At 42.5% G+C, this 15,320-nt stretch overlaps 1 protein-coding gene across 2 annotated transcripts in view; it reads right to left on the bottom strand.

The window, feature by feature from the left end:
* Nucleotides 1-15,320, bottom strand: part of SIGLEC1 (sialic acid binding Ig like lectin 1) — a 284,641-nt gene that overhangs the window by 194,815 nt on the left and 74,506 nt on the right. For both annotated transcript variants that reach the window (XM_085642703.1, XM_085642704.1), the window contains exon 2: nt 15,215-15,279. In XM_085642703.1, coding sequence (XP_085498829.1) covers nt 15,215-15,260 — 46 coding nt within the window. In that variant the 5' untranslated portion in view covers nt 15,261-15,279. The remainder of the gene's footprint in view (nt 1-15,214; nt 15,280-15,320) is intronic.

The following is a 15,320-nucleotide window of genomic DNA, read 5'->3' as shown; positions in this document are numbered from 1 at the left end:
TGGGCTGCTTAAGGGATCGTATGGCTTTGTATATCCAGGTGACTAGGTGTCGCCCTGGGCCCATCTGTAGAATTGCGTGGAGGACCGGGTGTGTAGGGGGTTCTACATCAATTGTGTGCCATTGTTTGAGGCAGTCATCTAGGAGCTGCCTATGCAGCAGGAACTGTCCCTAGGGAGATCAAAGTCATTCATGAGTGCCTCAAATGTCTGGTAAAATATAGCGCCCCAGCGTCCGTCAGGGCGTGTTCAGTCCATATGTGCAGCATTCTCTCCGTATAATGTGTGCGGCCTTGGGAAGCCCTACCAACCGCAGGAGAGGGGAGTACGGAGGCGCCGCACGATGCATTCTGTGGATGTGTACGAGACAGGCACGCGCTGTCATCAGTTGGAGTGGCTTGGTCGGGGGCGGCGCAGCCCTTGGTAGCAGCATGCGATGGATGGCGGGAGTTTGAAGTTGTCCAGGCGTAGTGATCAGTTATCTCTGCGCCCGGCCCGCTGTCCAGCGGGACACCCATTGTAATTGGGCGGCCAGGAAGTAAGCCTCAAAGGATGGGGCAGCTAGCCCTCCTTGGTCGAGAGGCAGCTGCAATTTTGCCAGGGCGACACGCCTACGTCCAGAGCCCCAGATGAGGGTCCCTAGCAGGGTATCTAGTTCGCTGAAAAACGAGCGGGGGGAACCACTGGAAGGTTGAAAAAGAGATATAGGAGTCTTGGGACTAGGATAAATTTTGCGACCGCTATCTTGCCTGTGACTGCCAGTGAGAGATCTTTCCAAAAGTGTATGGATGATCTGATGCCGCCATCAGCTTACGGTAGTTGCCTTCATAGATGCCCTGCGGCGTATGATTTAGTCGAACTCCTAGGTAACGTACTGCCTGGGGGCTCCATGAGAGGTCAACAATGGCCAGTCTCAGCCGGCACTGGGGCATGGCCTGTACCTAGGGGTAGACAGTGGACTTAGACCAGTTGACTCTAAGTCCAGCCACGTCTTCAAAATCTTGTAAAATGTGTAGTATAGGGGTGAGGTCTGCTGCAATATCTCGGACATAAATGAGTACATCATCGGCGTACAGTGACACAGCATGGGTGAAGTTGGCGATAGGGATTCCCCACTCCTCGCCCGCGGCACGGAGGTGGATTGCCAAAGGCTCCATTGCCATGGCGAAAAGTAGGGGGGAGAGTGGGCAGCCCTGCCAGGTACTGCGGCGGACCGAAAAGGGGGCGGAGATAAGGGGGCCTATTCGCACTCTGGAGGTGGGCGTGGAGTATATGACCCTAGTATATGCCTGGAGGCGGGGTCCTATTCCCGTATGTTGTAAGACCCAAAATAAATATGCCCATGAGAGGGTATCAAAGGCTTTTTCCAGATCCAGGACCAGACACGCCGCATGAGGGAAGCGGTCACGGATCTGGTCCTGTACGTGGAACAGCCGCCGGATATTGTAAGAGGTGTTTCTGCCGGGCACGAATCCATTTTGATCCGGGTGGATCAGTTGCGGAAGGATAGTGGCGTATCTATCCGCCAGGATTTTTCTGTAGATTTTATACTCTGCAGGTAATAAGGCTATGGGCCGATAAGAGCCCAGATGGTGGGGATCCCTGTCTGGTTTGAGAAGGGACACTATAACTGATTCGCACATGGATTGGGGTAAGGCGCCCTCTCCAAGGGCCGCTCGGAGCTGCCTCTCTAGTTGGGGGACCAATTGGGATGCCAAGGTGCGGTAAAATTCTAGTGGGAGGCCGTCTAAACCAGGGGTCTTCCGGGTAGCTAACGCCTTCATGGCGTGTCTGATTTCCGGCACTCGGATGGGGTCATCAAGGTCTCGGCGGGTGTCGCGGTCTATCTGGGGTAGCTGGTGTCGATTCAGGAAATGGGAGAGGGCCCCCACTGGTATTTGAGCAGGGCTAGCATATAGTAATGTGTAATGATCTTGAAAGGCACGCAGGATGGAATCTTGGGAGTATAATAGAATATCTCAAGTACTGTGAATGGCCGTGATTGGCGGGAGGGTCGAATCTTGCTTGACGAGCTACGCCAATAACATGCCCGCCCTGTCACCTTCTTTGTGAGCATGGGTCAAAGTTATACCGGCGCAAGCTTGCTAACGCCTCTTCATATGCTATTTTGACAGCAGGAAGTTGGGCCGGCGTGCCTTTGTCTGGGTCAGTCTCTTTTGTAAGGGCGGCCAGTGTTTGCTCTGCGCTTTTGATGTCTCGCTCCAAGACTTGACGGAATCCCGTGATGTGCTGAATACATGTGCCCCGTATAAGTACCTTAAAGGCGTCCCACTCTGTCGTACGTGTGGTGGCTGTATCAGTGTTCTCTTGGAAGTACTGGCGGATGTGGTCCGCCTGAGTTTGTTGCAGAACCAGGTCGTCGAGACAGTCCCTGGGAAGGCGCCAAGCAGGGACAGGGAAGTGTGGTGGGCGCCGTCGGAACATGAGTGTGTGAGCGTCATGGTCCGATATGGTTCTGCCCAGGTAGTCCGTATCTGAAATGAGAGGCAGGATAGCAAAGGAAACTGTCTAAGCGCACTCTGAGGTCATATGGCACTGAGTGGAACGACCAGAGTCTGGTGGTGGGGTTCCGATTGCACCAGGCATCTGTGAGGGACCAGTGGTGCGCCCATGTCGCGAATCGCTTTGTCTGTGCTGCAATGGGATTACTTGTTGTATCTTATTTATGCTATAAATTAGTAGTCAAATGTTCAATATTAAGTACTTTTACATTAATGAATTCATATATCTTTCTAATGTTTACTTATATATTCTATCAGCGTTTCTCTTCCCCTTTTACAGATGCCCATTCCCATCCTCCCCAATGCTACTTATATTTATATTTGTATTTACTTTTTTCTGATCAATTTTTAATATCTATAGAATTACTGTTCAATATACTGTTTTACAAGCTGGCAATATTTAGTAATTTGTTCTATATTATGGATTATATTTAGGTAGTGTTGAACTAATATATATTTCAATATGTACATTTATGTATTCAGTCAGCCTTTATCTCTTCCTTTCAACAGTCTTTCTAATACACGATTGGCTCTTTACATCTTCTTATTGCGCACTTCGCGCTTTAGATCTTTACTTTATTTTCCTATACAGTCCTTATCAAGTCTCAACCCTCTGGATGAGGTTCCCACCCATGGTGGTGCTCTAGTGAGCCCAGACCTGCGGCTAAAGTTTAAAAATTTCTTGTTTTCTGTTTCACTTTCCATTTTCAGACTTTTTTTCTGTTTATCTTTCCTATTTCTGATATCGTTTCTTTGTAATTTTCTCCTACTAAATCTTATTATTTAACAAGTTACTTTGATAGTTTCTTTTCGTTTCCTTTCCTCCTCCCAGCACACTATATTATTTATCTAGACTATTTCTCTTATATTCTTGGTTGTTTCCCTAACACCAAAATACTGGTTTTTCCGTGGTAAGCCAGAGCACTCTTTTCTTATTCTACCTTTTATCCCTCTTATCGTATTCTCCCTAATGTATTGCTCTCCTTATTTTGAAAAGTATATTGAATCTTGAGCTGCTAACCCATTTTGTAATTGCTTCACTATGACGAGTACTCATCCTCTATGCACCATTACATGGCCTCACTCACTACATTAAAAGGAAGAAGGTTCTTTCTTATCTCCAATCCAAACACATAGATGTGGCATGATTACAAGAGACTCATTTAGATACACTAGAATCTGATAAACTCTGCAGGGACTGGGTGGAAAAGGTCATCCACAGCAGCATTCGAAAAGGTGATCCCACAGATACTAATCCTATCCGCAAATGTGAAGTTGCAATTCTTATTCGGAAGTCTCTCCCAGTCACGATCTCCAAAATATGGTCAGATCCTGATGGCCGATATGTATTTGCTAAATTACGTATTGGGAATTCTTTCATCTGCCTTGGATCAGTTTACGTACTGACAGGAACTGAAAAATCATTCTTTCTCCAGTTGAACCGTCTACTAACAGAGATTGATGCTTCACAATATCTCATTGGTGGGGATTGGAATGTGGTACGTGACCCAATTCTAGATAAAACTGGTCCATTAGATAAAGGAAATGCGACGGACAGAGCTATCCTAGAAGATATGATTTCAGACAAAGGATTAGTTGATCACTGGCGTCTTAGTCACCCAACAGATACAGAGTACACATTCTTTTCTCCTACTCATGGCACATTCTCTCGCTTAGATTACTTTTTGACATCACATTAAGTGACTCAATTGGTCACGGAGTCTCGCATATTAGAAGCAGCTCTGTCTGATCACTCCCCTGTCCTCTTGTCTCTTTAACTAGGGTTATCTCGGCCAGGGCGCAAACCACGGCATTTTAACATACAACGGCTTAGAACTCCCAAGGGTAAACTTCACTACAATCACATCTCCAAGACTATCTCTCGATTAATCAGGGCTCTGTAAGGGGTCAGCTAATGCGTGATGCAGCACTCACTAAGAAGGAGAATCCTGCCCAGCAAATAGAGCTAGAACGCGACATTCAATCTTATTCTCACCTATACACAATAACCCCAACCTTGCAGAATCGTAAATCATTGTAGCAAGCACGTATGGCTTTAAATAGCCTTTTTAATTCAAAAGCTGAATATGCTCTGCAGAGAAGGAAGGGGCGACATTACGAACAGGGAGAAAAGGCAGGGATATTGTTAGCTGCACAACTGCGTCAGAGGGAGGCTGACATGGCCATTCCGGCTATTTGATCAGCACAAGGTGACATACTCTCGAGACCTCAAGAGATTGTCAATGAATTTGCATCTTTCTACCAATCCCTTTATACTCCAGGCAACCAAATAGATCTGGATAAGATGTCTTACTATCTCGCAGGTGTGACACTTGCCCGCCTCTCTGATGAGGGTAGAGCACTACTTGAAGGTGAAATCCCAGGGACGAGATTTCCAAAGCCATTTCTGCCCTGCCATACCACAAAGCTCCTGGGGAAGATGGATTCCCTGCTGAATTCTACTGATGGACAGGACACAATATTATTGATACTTTACATGCTGCATTTCAGGAGGCAGATAGTGAATCTTCATTGGGTCCTCTTTCTAACAAGGCAGTTATCGCTGTGCTACCCAAGCCTGGTAAAGATCCTTTGCTATTCAGTAGTTACGTCCCATATCGCTATTAAACTGTGATATCAAAATATTGGCCAGCATACTAGCGTCCCACCTCCGTAAAGTCTTACCTTCCCTAATACATTACACTCAGGTGGGCTTTGTCCCGGGACGCTCTTCTCGGAATCATCTCCGTACATTAGCTCATACATTGTGGCCTGCCAAACATCTATCAGAGGATGCATTAGCTCTCTCACTTGACGCAGAAAAAGCGTTCAATCGCATTGAATGGGACTACCTCTTTACAGTAATGCAACGCTTTGGGTTAGGTGAACAATTTATAACCAAAGTACAGTTATTATATAACAATCCTTCTGCCCAAGTGAATTGCGGTGGTTTTCTATCTGATACATTTTTGATTCGGAGGGGAACGCGCCACGGTTGCCCTTTATCCCACCTTCTTTTTCTTTAATCAATGGAGCCACTATCTTCCACTATCCGCCAATCTTTTGAAATCACATGTGTTCCCCTTCCAATTGGACATTCTAAAATTTACTTATATGCAGATGATATCCTTCTTACTCTTACAAATCTGCCCTGATCTCTTCCGTCCCTACTTCAAATTATTGATAACTTCTCTTCCTTTTCAGGTTATAAGATTAATTGGGACATGAGTGAGGCATTACCCATTTATGATGGAACCACAAAAGCAGCTGTATACGGTTTCCCTTTTCATTGACAATCTTCACGCCTTAAATATCTAGGAATTTTAGTTAATATGGGCTTAGATAGCATGATAACAGACAATTTGGCTCCACTGCTTTCTCAAATGCAACGTGACTTTAACAAATGGAGGACTTTGGGGCTGTCCCTTTGGGGCAGAGTCCAAGCTATTAAAATGGTCACTCTTCCGCGTTTTATTTATATTTTAGGTATGCTTCCTCTTCAGATCCCTTTTTTCGACACTTCGATCAATAGATTCTAATATTAAGACCTTTATATGGAATTCAGCTAGGCCACGCCTTGCAATTGCAAAACTAAAAGCTCGTCAATTATATGGCGGAATGAGTCTCCCATCCATAGAACACTATTCCCGTGCATGGCACATCTCTCAATTTTCTTATTTTGTACCAGGAATCAAAGATATTCCGCAATGGATTCACATAGTGCGCCATCTTTTATCCATGAATTCAGGTCTTTTTCTTCTGTATGGAAGCGGTACTTGTCGTTCTGATCCCAAAAATCCGATTTTGTCAGCTATGCATAAATCCTGACAAAGAGGACAACGTTTATTAGATTTAAACTCACGTATTCATGTCAAGGCTCCCTTGTGGAATAACTCAGGTATACGTATTAATGGTCGTACATTATCTTGGCCTTTGTGGCAAACAGCGGGCATCCATTCTCCAGATCAGCTTCTTCATAATGGTGACTTTAAACCCTTCTCACAATTAAGGGAGGAATTTAATCTTCCTATACAGCATTGTTCTAAAAAACCTTCAACTCCAACAATGTTTGAAAAATATTTAGGGGCACCCCCTTGGCTGCTTCAAACATCTCCAATATTGTTCTACTTAACTATATGGGGGAAGCATAAAGCAGTGACCTCTGGACTTTATAAAACCTTTACGCTTCAACTGTTTTCACAAACCCTTTCTCATACTCTTCAACTTAAATGGCAATCCCGGTTATCAATCTCTTATTCAGCTGCTGAATGGGATCAGATACTGGAGGGTCTACATAAAGGATTCTGTGAAGCTAGACTTACATTTTGTCTGTTTAATATTCTCCATGACTGGCATTGGTCACCGGTTAAACTGCGTAAAGCTGGTTTACTTCCACATGGAGATGTTCTAGTTGTGACATATTATTTGTGAGTGTCCAAAAATAAAACCTTTTTGGTCTTATATTGGTAAAACCTTACATTCTACAATGCCCTTACACTTACCATTCACACCTATTAACATTCTTTTACATTATCTACGTCACTCTCCAAAACTTTCTAAATCACAATTCCGTCTCTTCCACCCTCCTTTGGGTAAAGCTAAAATTTGTATTTTACGACACTGGAAGTCATCATACCCACCATCACAGGAAGAATGGTTAGCTGCAAAAAAACGGCTTCACATGAACGAATGATCTATAACCTTCAGGATCAAGCTGATATGTTTCTCCACACCTGGTCACCTTTTCTAAAAGCAAAAACTGATGATATTGATAACACTGTTAATTCCTCCGTCCCTTCTGATGCATCTAGTTAAGCAGACTAATTCATTGTTTTACATTTTTGTACACTTTCACCCTCTCATATTCTTTTTCTACTATTTTTCCCTTCACTCTGTTCCTATTTTCCTTTCTTCTTCGTACTCTGGCTCCATCTTTTTCACATTATTCCTCTTTTCTTTTTTTTTATTATTTTCTTTCTACCTTCTTCTTTTCCTCTTTCCTTCCCTTACATTTTCTACGACAACTTATTTCGCTTTTATTATTGTGATGTTCTTATGCACAGTCTCTGTCTTATATTTATATTTGATCTATTCATATTCAATCAATTAATAATATATGCTTTATCAATACCTTATTCATATCAATTCTCACTATTTATATATTTATTTATTTAATTATCTATTTACAATATGCCTATTTATATATTTCATATCTATGTTTGTATCCACCAACATATGCTATATATCCAATGTTATTTTTTCATTTTTATAGTATTTCTCAAGTATTTCTTAATAATGTATTGTTGTTTTCTTATCTTTCTTATTACCATGTATTTTATTGTAAAATTCAATAAAAAATTTCAACACAAAAAAAAAGAAATGTTTTATATTGTTTGTATAATAGCTGTTAAAGTTTTTAAATACAGTTTGTAATCTTAAGTTATTTATATTTTTAATTGAATTGTAAAATAGTAATTTATAGTGTTGGAGTGGGTTGTGAAGCTTGTAGGGGTACAGGGTGGGAAGTTAATCAAGTAGAATTAATTAATTATTATTTTTCAATTAATAATAATTATTTATTTGAGGATTATATAAATTGTGTTATTTAAATTATTTTAAGTTATATTTTAGTTGTGGGATGTTGGGTTTGTAGGGTTATTGGGTGGGAAGTTATTTAAATAATACATTATTATTTATTTATTTATGATTAATTATTTAATTGTTAGCTATTATTTACATTTTGTAATCATTATTTTTTATGTTACATTTAGGTGTGTGTCGGTGGGTTTGTAGGGGTATAGAGTGGGAAGTTAATTAAGTAATAATTTACTTATAATTAATTATTGATTTATTATTAATTATTTAATTGATAATTAGGTAGAGTGTCGTTATTATATATTTAATGTTATGTTTTAGGTGCGGGTTATTGTGTTTGTAGGGTTATTGGGTGAGACATTAATTAAGTAATAATGTACTAATAGTACATCATTCATTTTTTAAGTTGATCATTCATTTAGTCAATTGTGTAGTTATATGTTTTAAGTTATATTTTGGGAGTGGGATGTTGGAGTTTTAGGGGGTAGGGTGGGAAGTTATTTAAGTAATAATTAATTAACAAATCATTATTTATTTATTATTATTATTATTATTATTATTTTATTATTACTTATGTTAATTGTGTTTTAATCTTTTATTTCAGATATGTGTTAAATGTGGGATGCTAGGTATGTGGCAGTATAGTGTGTGAGTCTAAAGAAATGATTATTAAATTATATTTTTTCATAATAATTATTTTCAAGATGTATGATTGTTTAAAAAATGTAATAGTTTTCTTTAAAGTATATATTTAATTTTATGTTAATAGTTTTTTAATTTTAAGAAATCAATACTTGTATTAAAATATGGTATGTGTTTAAAGTGAAGCACTTTCCCTACTGTAGAACAGACTGGAGTAGGAATAGAAAACGCTGCCCCTCCTGAGTCCATCGCTTTCCCTACTGTTGCACCGACTGGAGTAGGAATAGTAAATTTGACCCCTTCTAGGTCCAACGCTTTCCCTACTTTTGCACGGACTGGGGTGGGAATAGTAAATTTTACCCCTCTGAGTTCAATGCTTTCCCTACTGTTGCACAGACTGGAGTGGGAATAGTACATTTTACCCCTCTGAGTTCAACGCTTTCCCTACTGTTGCACAGTCCAGAATGGGAATAGTAACTTTTACCCCTCCTGAACTCAATGATTTCCCTACTGTTGCACAGACTGGAGTGGGAATAGTAAATGTTATCCCTTTAGAGTCCAACTCTTTACCTACTGTTGCACAGTCCAGAGTGGCAATAGTAACTTTTACCCCTCCTGAGTCTAATGCTTTCCCTACTTTTGTACAGACTGGAGTGGATTAGTGAAGTTTACCCCTCCTGAATCCAACACTTTCCCTGCTGTTGCACCCACTGGAGTGGGAATAGTAAAGGCCCGATTGTGAGTCTGATGGTGAAGCGGCGGGACTGCCTCCGCACCGCCAAACCAGTGTGAGAACTGCCGCTGTATTATTACTTTTTTAGTCATATAAAATAGGCACCGTAATAAAGACGTCAAAGGAAGATCCAGCACGGAATGGACTTTGAAGTCCATGCCGTGTTGGAACTGGGGGTGCATGCACACCGGGGGCACATGTTGTGCCCATCTTTGTGCAAAACAGGCCCTATGTCAAAACAATGTGGCATGTTATAAACTCATCATGACTTTCATATTGTAGTAACTAGCAAACCTACAATAGACAAAAGTGTTGTGGAAAAATGGACTGGCTTTTGTCACTAGAGATACACGTAAGCAACACAACACCCTGCACTGATAGCCACTTTGCAGAGGTGTGTACCTTTATGCAGTTCCAGCAGCAAATACAGGTTGCTTGCACACAGGGGGCACAACATGGGCCCCTTGCATATATATCCCCAGGCCCAGAGGGCATCGTTTGTTTTCTCGTCGCCTCACTTTTCACAGCGTGCTCACCGCCGTGAAAAGTGAGGCGGGGAGGAAACTTGTAATATGCTTAGCTTTTCTTCAGCGACACCGCCAAGCATATTTCAGCCTCAGGACTGCTGCGCCAGTGCCGGGGATCGCTGATCCACAGCGGTTGCAGCAGTCCCCTCACGGTCTGACCACCGCTCTAGTAATGTGGCAGTCGGACCACTGGGGCGGTGGTCCACGATCGCCACCACACCTCTACCATGGGTTCAGCTGTCCCATGGACCGCCAAACTCGTAATCAGACCCTAAGTCTTGTATATCTGTGTGGGCTTCCTAAGCCATCTCTTACGTCTGTCCATTAAAATTAGATAAAGATATCTCTAAATAAAAGAGAAACATGTCTAAACTGCTCACCTATCATTTGTTTCCCTAGCGGAGAGAGGTGCCAGTTGTCTTTGCCAAAACCCTCATCACAGGACATTACTTAAGGTTTCTTTATTTTGACATGGTAGTGAAAAAGCTGATGTATTTGGATGTTCCCAGTGTAAGATTCTTCTTTCTTCCTTTTCACACAAATCTGATATTTATAGTGTTAGTGGTTAGAGGCAGCTCATAGAATTGTATTTCCATGTCTAGGTGAGCCTACCACAGCGACCATTAAGCCAATGAGCCTCTTTGCCTACAAGCCGAGTATTAATTATGTGGTACTCCACACCTTTTATCAGAGATCTGGGCTTGGGACAAAGTGAATGAAAAGCTGAATGCCAACCATAGTTTTTAAAATTATTTATGTGACATTTGTACTAAGGGCCTTATTATGACTTTGGTGGTGTTGGAGCGGACCACCACGCCATGGCCCTGCTACAAGACTGCCAAACCATATCGTGACAGCCCACCAGATTCTGACTGGAATCGAGGTCGGGCCGTCCTGTGGCAGCTGGCCTACGACGGTGCCATGCTAAGGCTCATATGTGAGCCATAGCAAGGTACTCCAATGGGCACACCATTGCATGTTCCTGCAGGGCATGGTGTGTTAAGTCCATTCCCTGCAGGAACTGGGGGTGCATGCATACAGGGAAGCACACCATGCGCCCCATTCATGCATTTCCTGGTGCAGAGGCAACAAGGGCCCCTGTAGGACCTCCTTAGTTTCCTCACCACCACACTTTTTATGGCCATTTCACCACCATGAAAACTTTGGCGGTGAGGAAACAAGTAATATGCTTAGCGGTGCCGCAGCGGCACCACCACTATATTACCAGCCTCACACCGCTGCAAGACCACCAGGGATTGCAGATCCCTGGCGGTAGCGGTGGTTCTGTGGTGGTCTAACCGCCAACGTTGAAATATGGCGGGTGGACCGCCAGTCTGTCCGTCCACGGACCGTCACCACAACTATGGTAGTCCAATGGACGGGCGTAGTCGTAATAAAGCCATAAGTCATGTTATGAAAAACAACAAATTGCTACTAGATTTACAGGTTGAATAACTAAACATAGCTTACTAGACCCACCAGGTCTTCACTTGGCCTCATTTTCTTTAGAAATAAAACGAGTATCAAAATAATTGCATTACCTCAGTTCATCTCCATTAAGTCAGCGGTGTTGGCTCAGTGGACTAATGCATCAATTGCAGGAGGGTGTATCTGACACCATAGTCAGAGGTTTAAATGTCAGTGCCCCCTCAGCCATTCACCATTCCGAGGTTGATAAAATGAGTACTTTTGAGTTGAGTAACAATAAACACCAGTACTCTGTCAATAGCACTAAAAGATCCCTTAATGTGAATGCGTGCTCTACTGATACTCCTGTGAAGTGTTTTCATGTTTACATTATGTAAGTGCTGTGATGTGGTAGTACTGGGGTAAAGTCAGTCAGATATATGAGGGTGTATGGAACTTGCCAGACTATGCCCCCACTTAATTCCCTTTCAGATGCAGACTGATTTATGACTGATATGCCTCAACCCAGGCAGCCTTTCAAAGGTGATCCTGAATGTACAGTTCTACTGATCTTTCAGTGGCATATGACCAGGGGCACTGGAATGATGGATTCTGTGGCCGCAGCGAATTTCGCATGATTATAGATTTGCCGCATTTTCCACATAATCCATCATCTGCTGCATAATCTGCAGATTTTAACAAAACAAAATGTTGTTTCTATCTCAAACAGTACAAAAGTTACAAAAAACACAGCGGAACGTGTTGCTGTACAGGGTAAGGCCTTTTGCAACGGTTGACTGGTCAACTTTCTGTTGCTTATTGCTATACTTGGGTATTAAACTGGTACTAATGACCCAATGCCCAGACAGTGTTAACAAGTGTAAAAAGAACAAGATAATTAAGCAATACTTTTACAAAATGTGCTGCATTATGCCGCTTTTTTTGCGGCATAATTGACTCAACCCTACCGCATAATTTGAACCTCGCCTGCCGCATAATTCCAGTGGCCCTGCATATAACTGACACTGAACCAGACCTACAAGCCTTTCTGAAGCACTTCTCCCATGTGACTGACAATTACCCAGTCAGACCGGCCGTTTACAATTTATCTTTGCATGAGACTGTCTATTCCTCAGTCCTGCTATCCTTTCAGTGGCAGTGCTGAGGTGTGATGAGTGACACTCGGAGATGGTCATTACTGGCGTCTTAATGCTGCCAAATTGCCCTATGTCATGAGTGACACCTTCAGCCAGTCTGAGATTTTTAGCCAGTAGCACACAGTCTGATGAGAGAGGTAATTTTCCTTTTTTCCTTTCTGAGCGTAGGCTCCAGAGTTTTAAGAAGTGAAGTATGCTTTGCTAATAAATTAATCCCGGCTACGAGTCTGCAGTCTGACATGAAGCCATGAGGCATATTTGAGACTGGTGCTCCCAGCCCTGCCAACTCTTCAGTGGCATGTCATGGAGAGTCAGCCAGGCCTGCAATAATGCATACATTGTGTTGTTGGTAAAACAAGTCAGCGAACTCTACCCAAAGTAAACACAAATGTAAACACTAAAATGAACACATTTGGCAACCTTGAGCATGGCATTTTCGTGCTTGGAACAATAAAGCAAATTGATTCTTTCTCAGCACAAGAAAAATAAACAAACACTGAAGAGATCAGAACCGAATCACTAGAAACTGCCTCTCAAAGGTTACAGACCTGCAGACTTTCCACAAGTTCCAAGGGACACTGAGGCAAAGGATTTTACTTTCCACTTGGGTGAAGTAAAGAGGTGAAAGCACTTGATGCCAGTCTATCTTTCCTGCCACTATGAGCAGTCAGTCAGATATGTTTGAGGCCTGTAAGATTTCCTCTAAGTAGCCAAATGTTGCCAGAATGAACAATCAATTCTATTCAAAGTCTAGGATGCAAAGTAGGCTTTTTAAGACCTGACAGGCTCTTCAAATGCACAGCCTGAGTGCCAGTTTAGTGCCCTTGTCACTTCTGAAACGTGAATTATCATAACTTCCTTGTTACTACTGAAACATGTCCATTTGCATGACATCCTTCTTACTACTGAAACATGTACATTTGCATAACATCCATGTTACTATTGAAACATGTACATTTGCATAACATCCTTGTTACTACTGAAACATGTCTATTTGCATACCATCCTTGTTACTATTGAAACATGTACATTTGCATAACATCCTTGTTACTACTGAAACATGTACATTTGCATAACATCCATGTTACTACTATAATATCCAAGTTAGCATATCTTCTGTGTTTTACTCCTAACCATTTATAACTAGGCCTCGTGGCTTCCAGGTATACATTAAAGTTGACGTATTTACTGTCAGAGGTAACCCTAAACATATTATGATGGCTTGGGCTTGGCAAGTGCACACTGAAGCTTTGTCTGTAGTGTCCGAAGGCCATCTGTCACCCCTTTGTCATGTTTTGAATTTCATATGTGGGGGATGTGAGGCCAAGCTGTGAAGTCATTGGGTGTTTGATTTTTATGTTATGTGAATACTTTTTGCTGCATTGTACCACGGACTTTCCTAAACGTCATATGTGCTAATTGGTGTTTCTCAATGAATTCCATGTTTAAGGAATAAACACGTATAGAGAGAAATTAGTTGGTAGACTCTCACTGATAATAGATTCCAAATACCAGCAATCTAGGGCCATAAACGCATGAAACAAGTTAGCGTGCCATCATTTATGCAGCACTCTAAGCTTGCAGCACTCTAAGCCTGCAGCACTCTTAAGCCTGTAGCACTCTAAGCTTGCAGCACTCTAAGCCTGCAGCACTCTAAGCTTGCAGCACTCTAAGCTTGCAGCACTCTTAAGGCTGCAGCACTCTAAGGTTGCAGCACTCTAAGCCTGCAGCACTCTAAGCTTGCAGCACTCTAAGCTTGCAGCACTCTAATCTTGCAGCACTCTTAAGCCTGCAGCACTCTAAGCCTGCAGCACTCTAAGTTTGCAGCACTCTAAGCCTGCAGCACTCTAAGCTTGCAGCACTCTAAGCCTGCAGCACTCTAAGCTTGCAGCACTCTAAGCCTGCAGCACTCTAAGCCTGCAGCACTCTAAGCCTGCAGCACTCTAAGCTTGCAGCACTCTAAGCCTGCAGCACTCTAAGCCTGCAGCACTCTAAGCTCGCAGCACTCTAAGCCTGCAGCACTCTAAGCTCGCAGCACTCTAAGCCTGCAGCACTCTAAGCTCGCAGCACTCTAAGCTCGCAGCACTCTAAGCTTACAGCACTCTAAGCCTGCAGCACTCTAAGCTTGCAGCACTCTAAGCCTGCAGCACTCTAAGCTTGCAGCACTCTAAGCCTGCAGCACTCTAAGCTTGCAGCACTCTAAGCTTGCAGCACTCTAAGCCTGCAGCACTCTAAGCCTGCAGCACTCTAAGCCTGCAGCCCTCTAAGCCTGCAGCACTCTAAGCCTGCAGCACTCTAAGCCTGCGGCACTCTAAGCTTGCAGCACTCTAAGCTTGCAGGTGATTTGTTTTATCCTAGACTGGATGCCCCCTTGTGCCTGGGCAAAGCTAGAACTCTCTGAAGATCTCTAATGAGAGCAAAGCATGTGTCAGGAGCTGCTCTTACTTATTCCAGCTTTGCTTGGATGGTATTAATAGGAATCTGCCTATAGACGATTAATGCAGTGCTTTGAGGCTTTCAGTCGCCTCCTTATAGATAAGGTACTTTGGATCTGCCTTTTGGTAGAAAGAGTCATATGGAAAGAAAAAAATATATATAAAGTGATAAGTGTTAAACACAAGTATGCCACCATACCTTGGAATACCATAGTCGCCAGCCAAAAAAGTTTTATTATAAGCATTTTTCTTCTTTTCTGTGATCTAAAAGAAATAGAAAGATTTGGTTAGACAGCAATAGGTAC

The sequence above is a fragment of the Triturus cristatus genome, chromosome 2_2 (genome assembly GCF_964204655.1).
Source record: "Triturus cristatus chromosome 2_2, aTriCri1.1, whole genome shotgun sequence".
In the NCBI taxonomy this organism is placed as follows: domain Eukaryota; kingdom Metazoa; phylum Chordata; class Amphibia; order Caudata; family Salamandridae; genus Triturus; species Triturus cristatus.
Note: the sequence above shows the minus strand (reverse complement) of the source record. Positions and strands in the feature narration are given on the sequence as shown.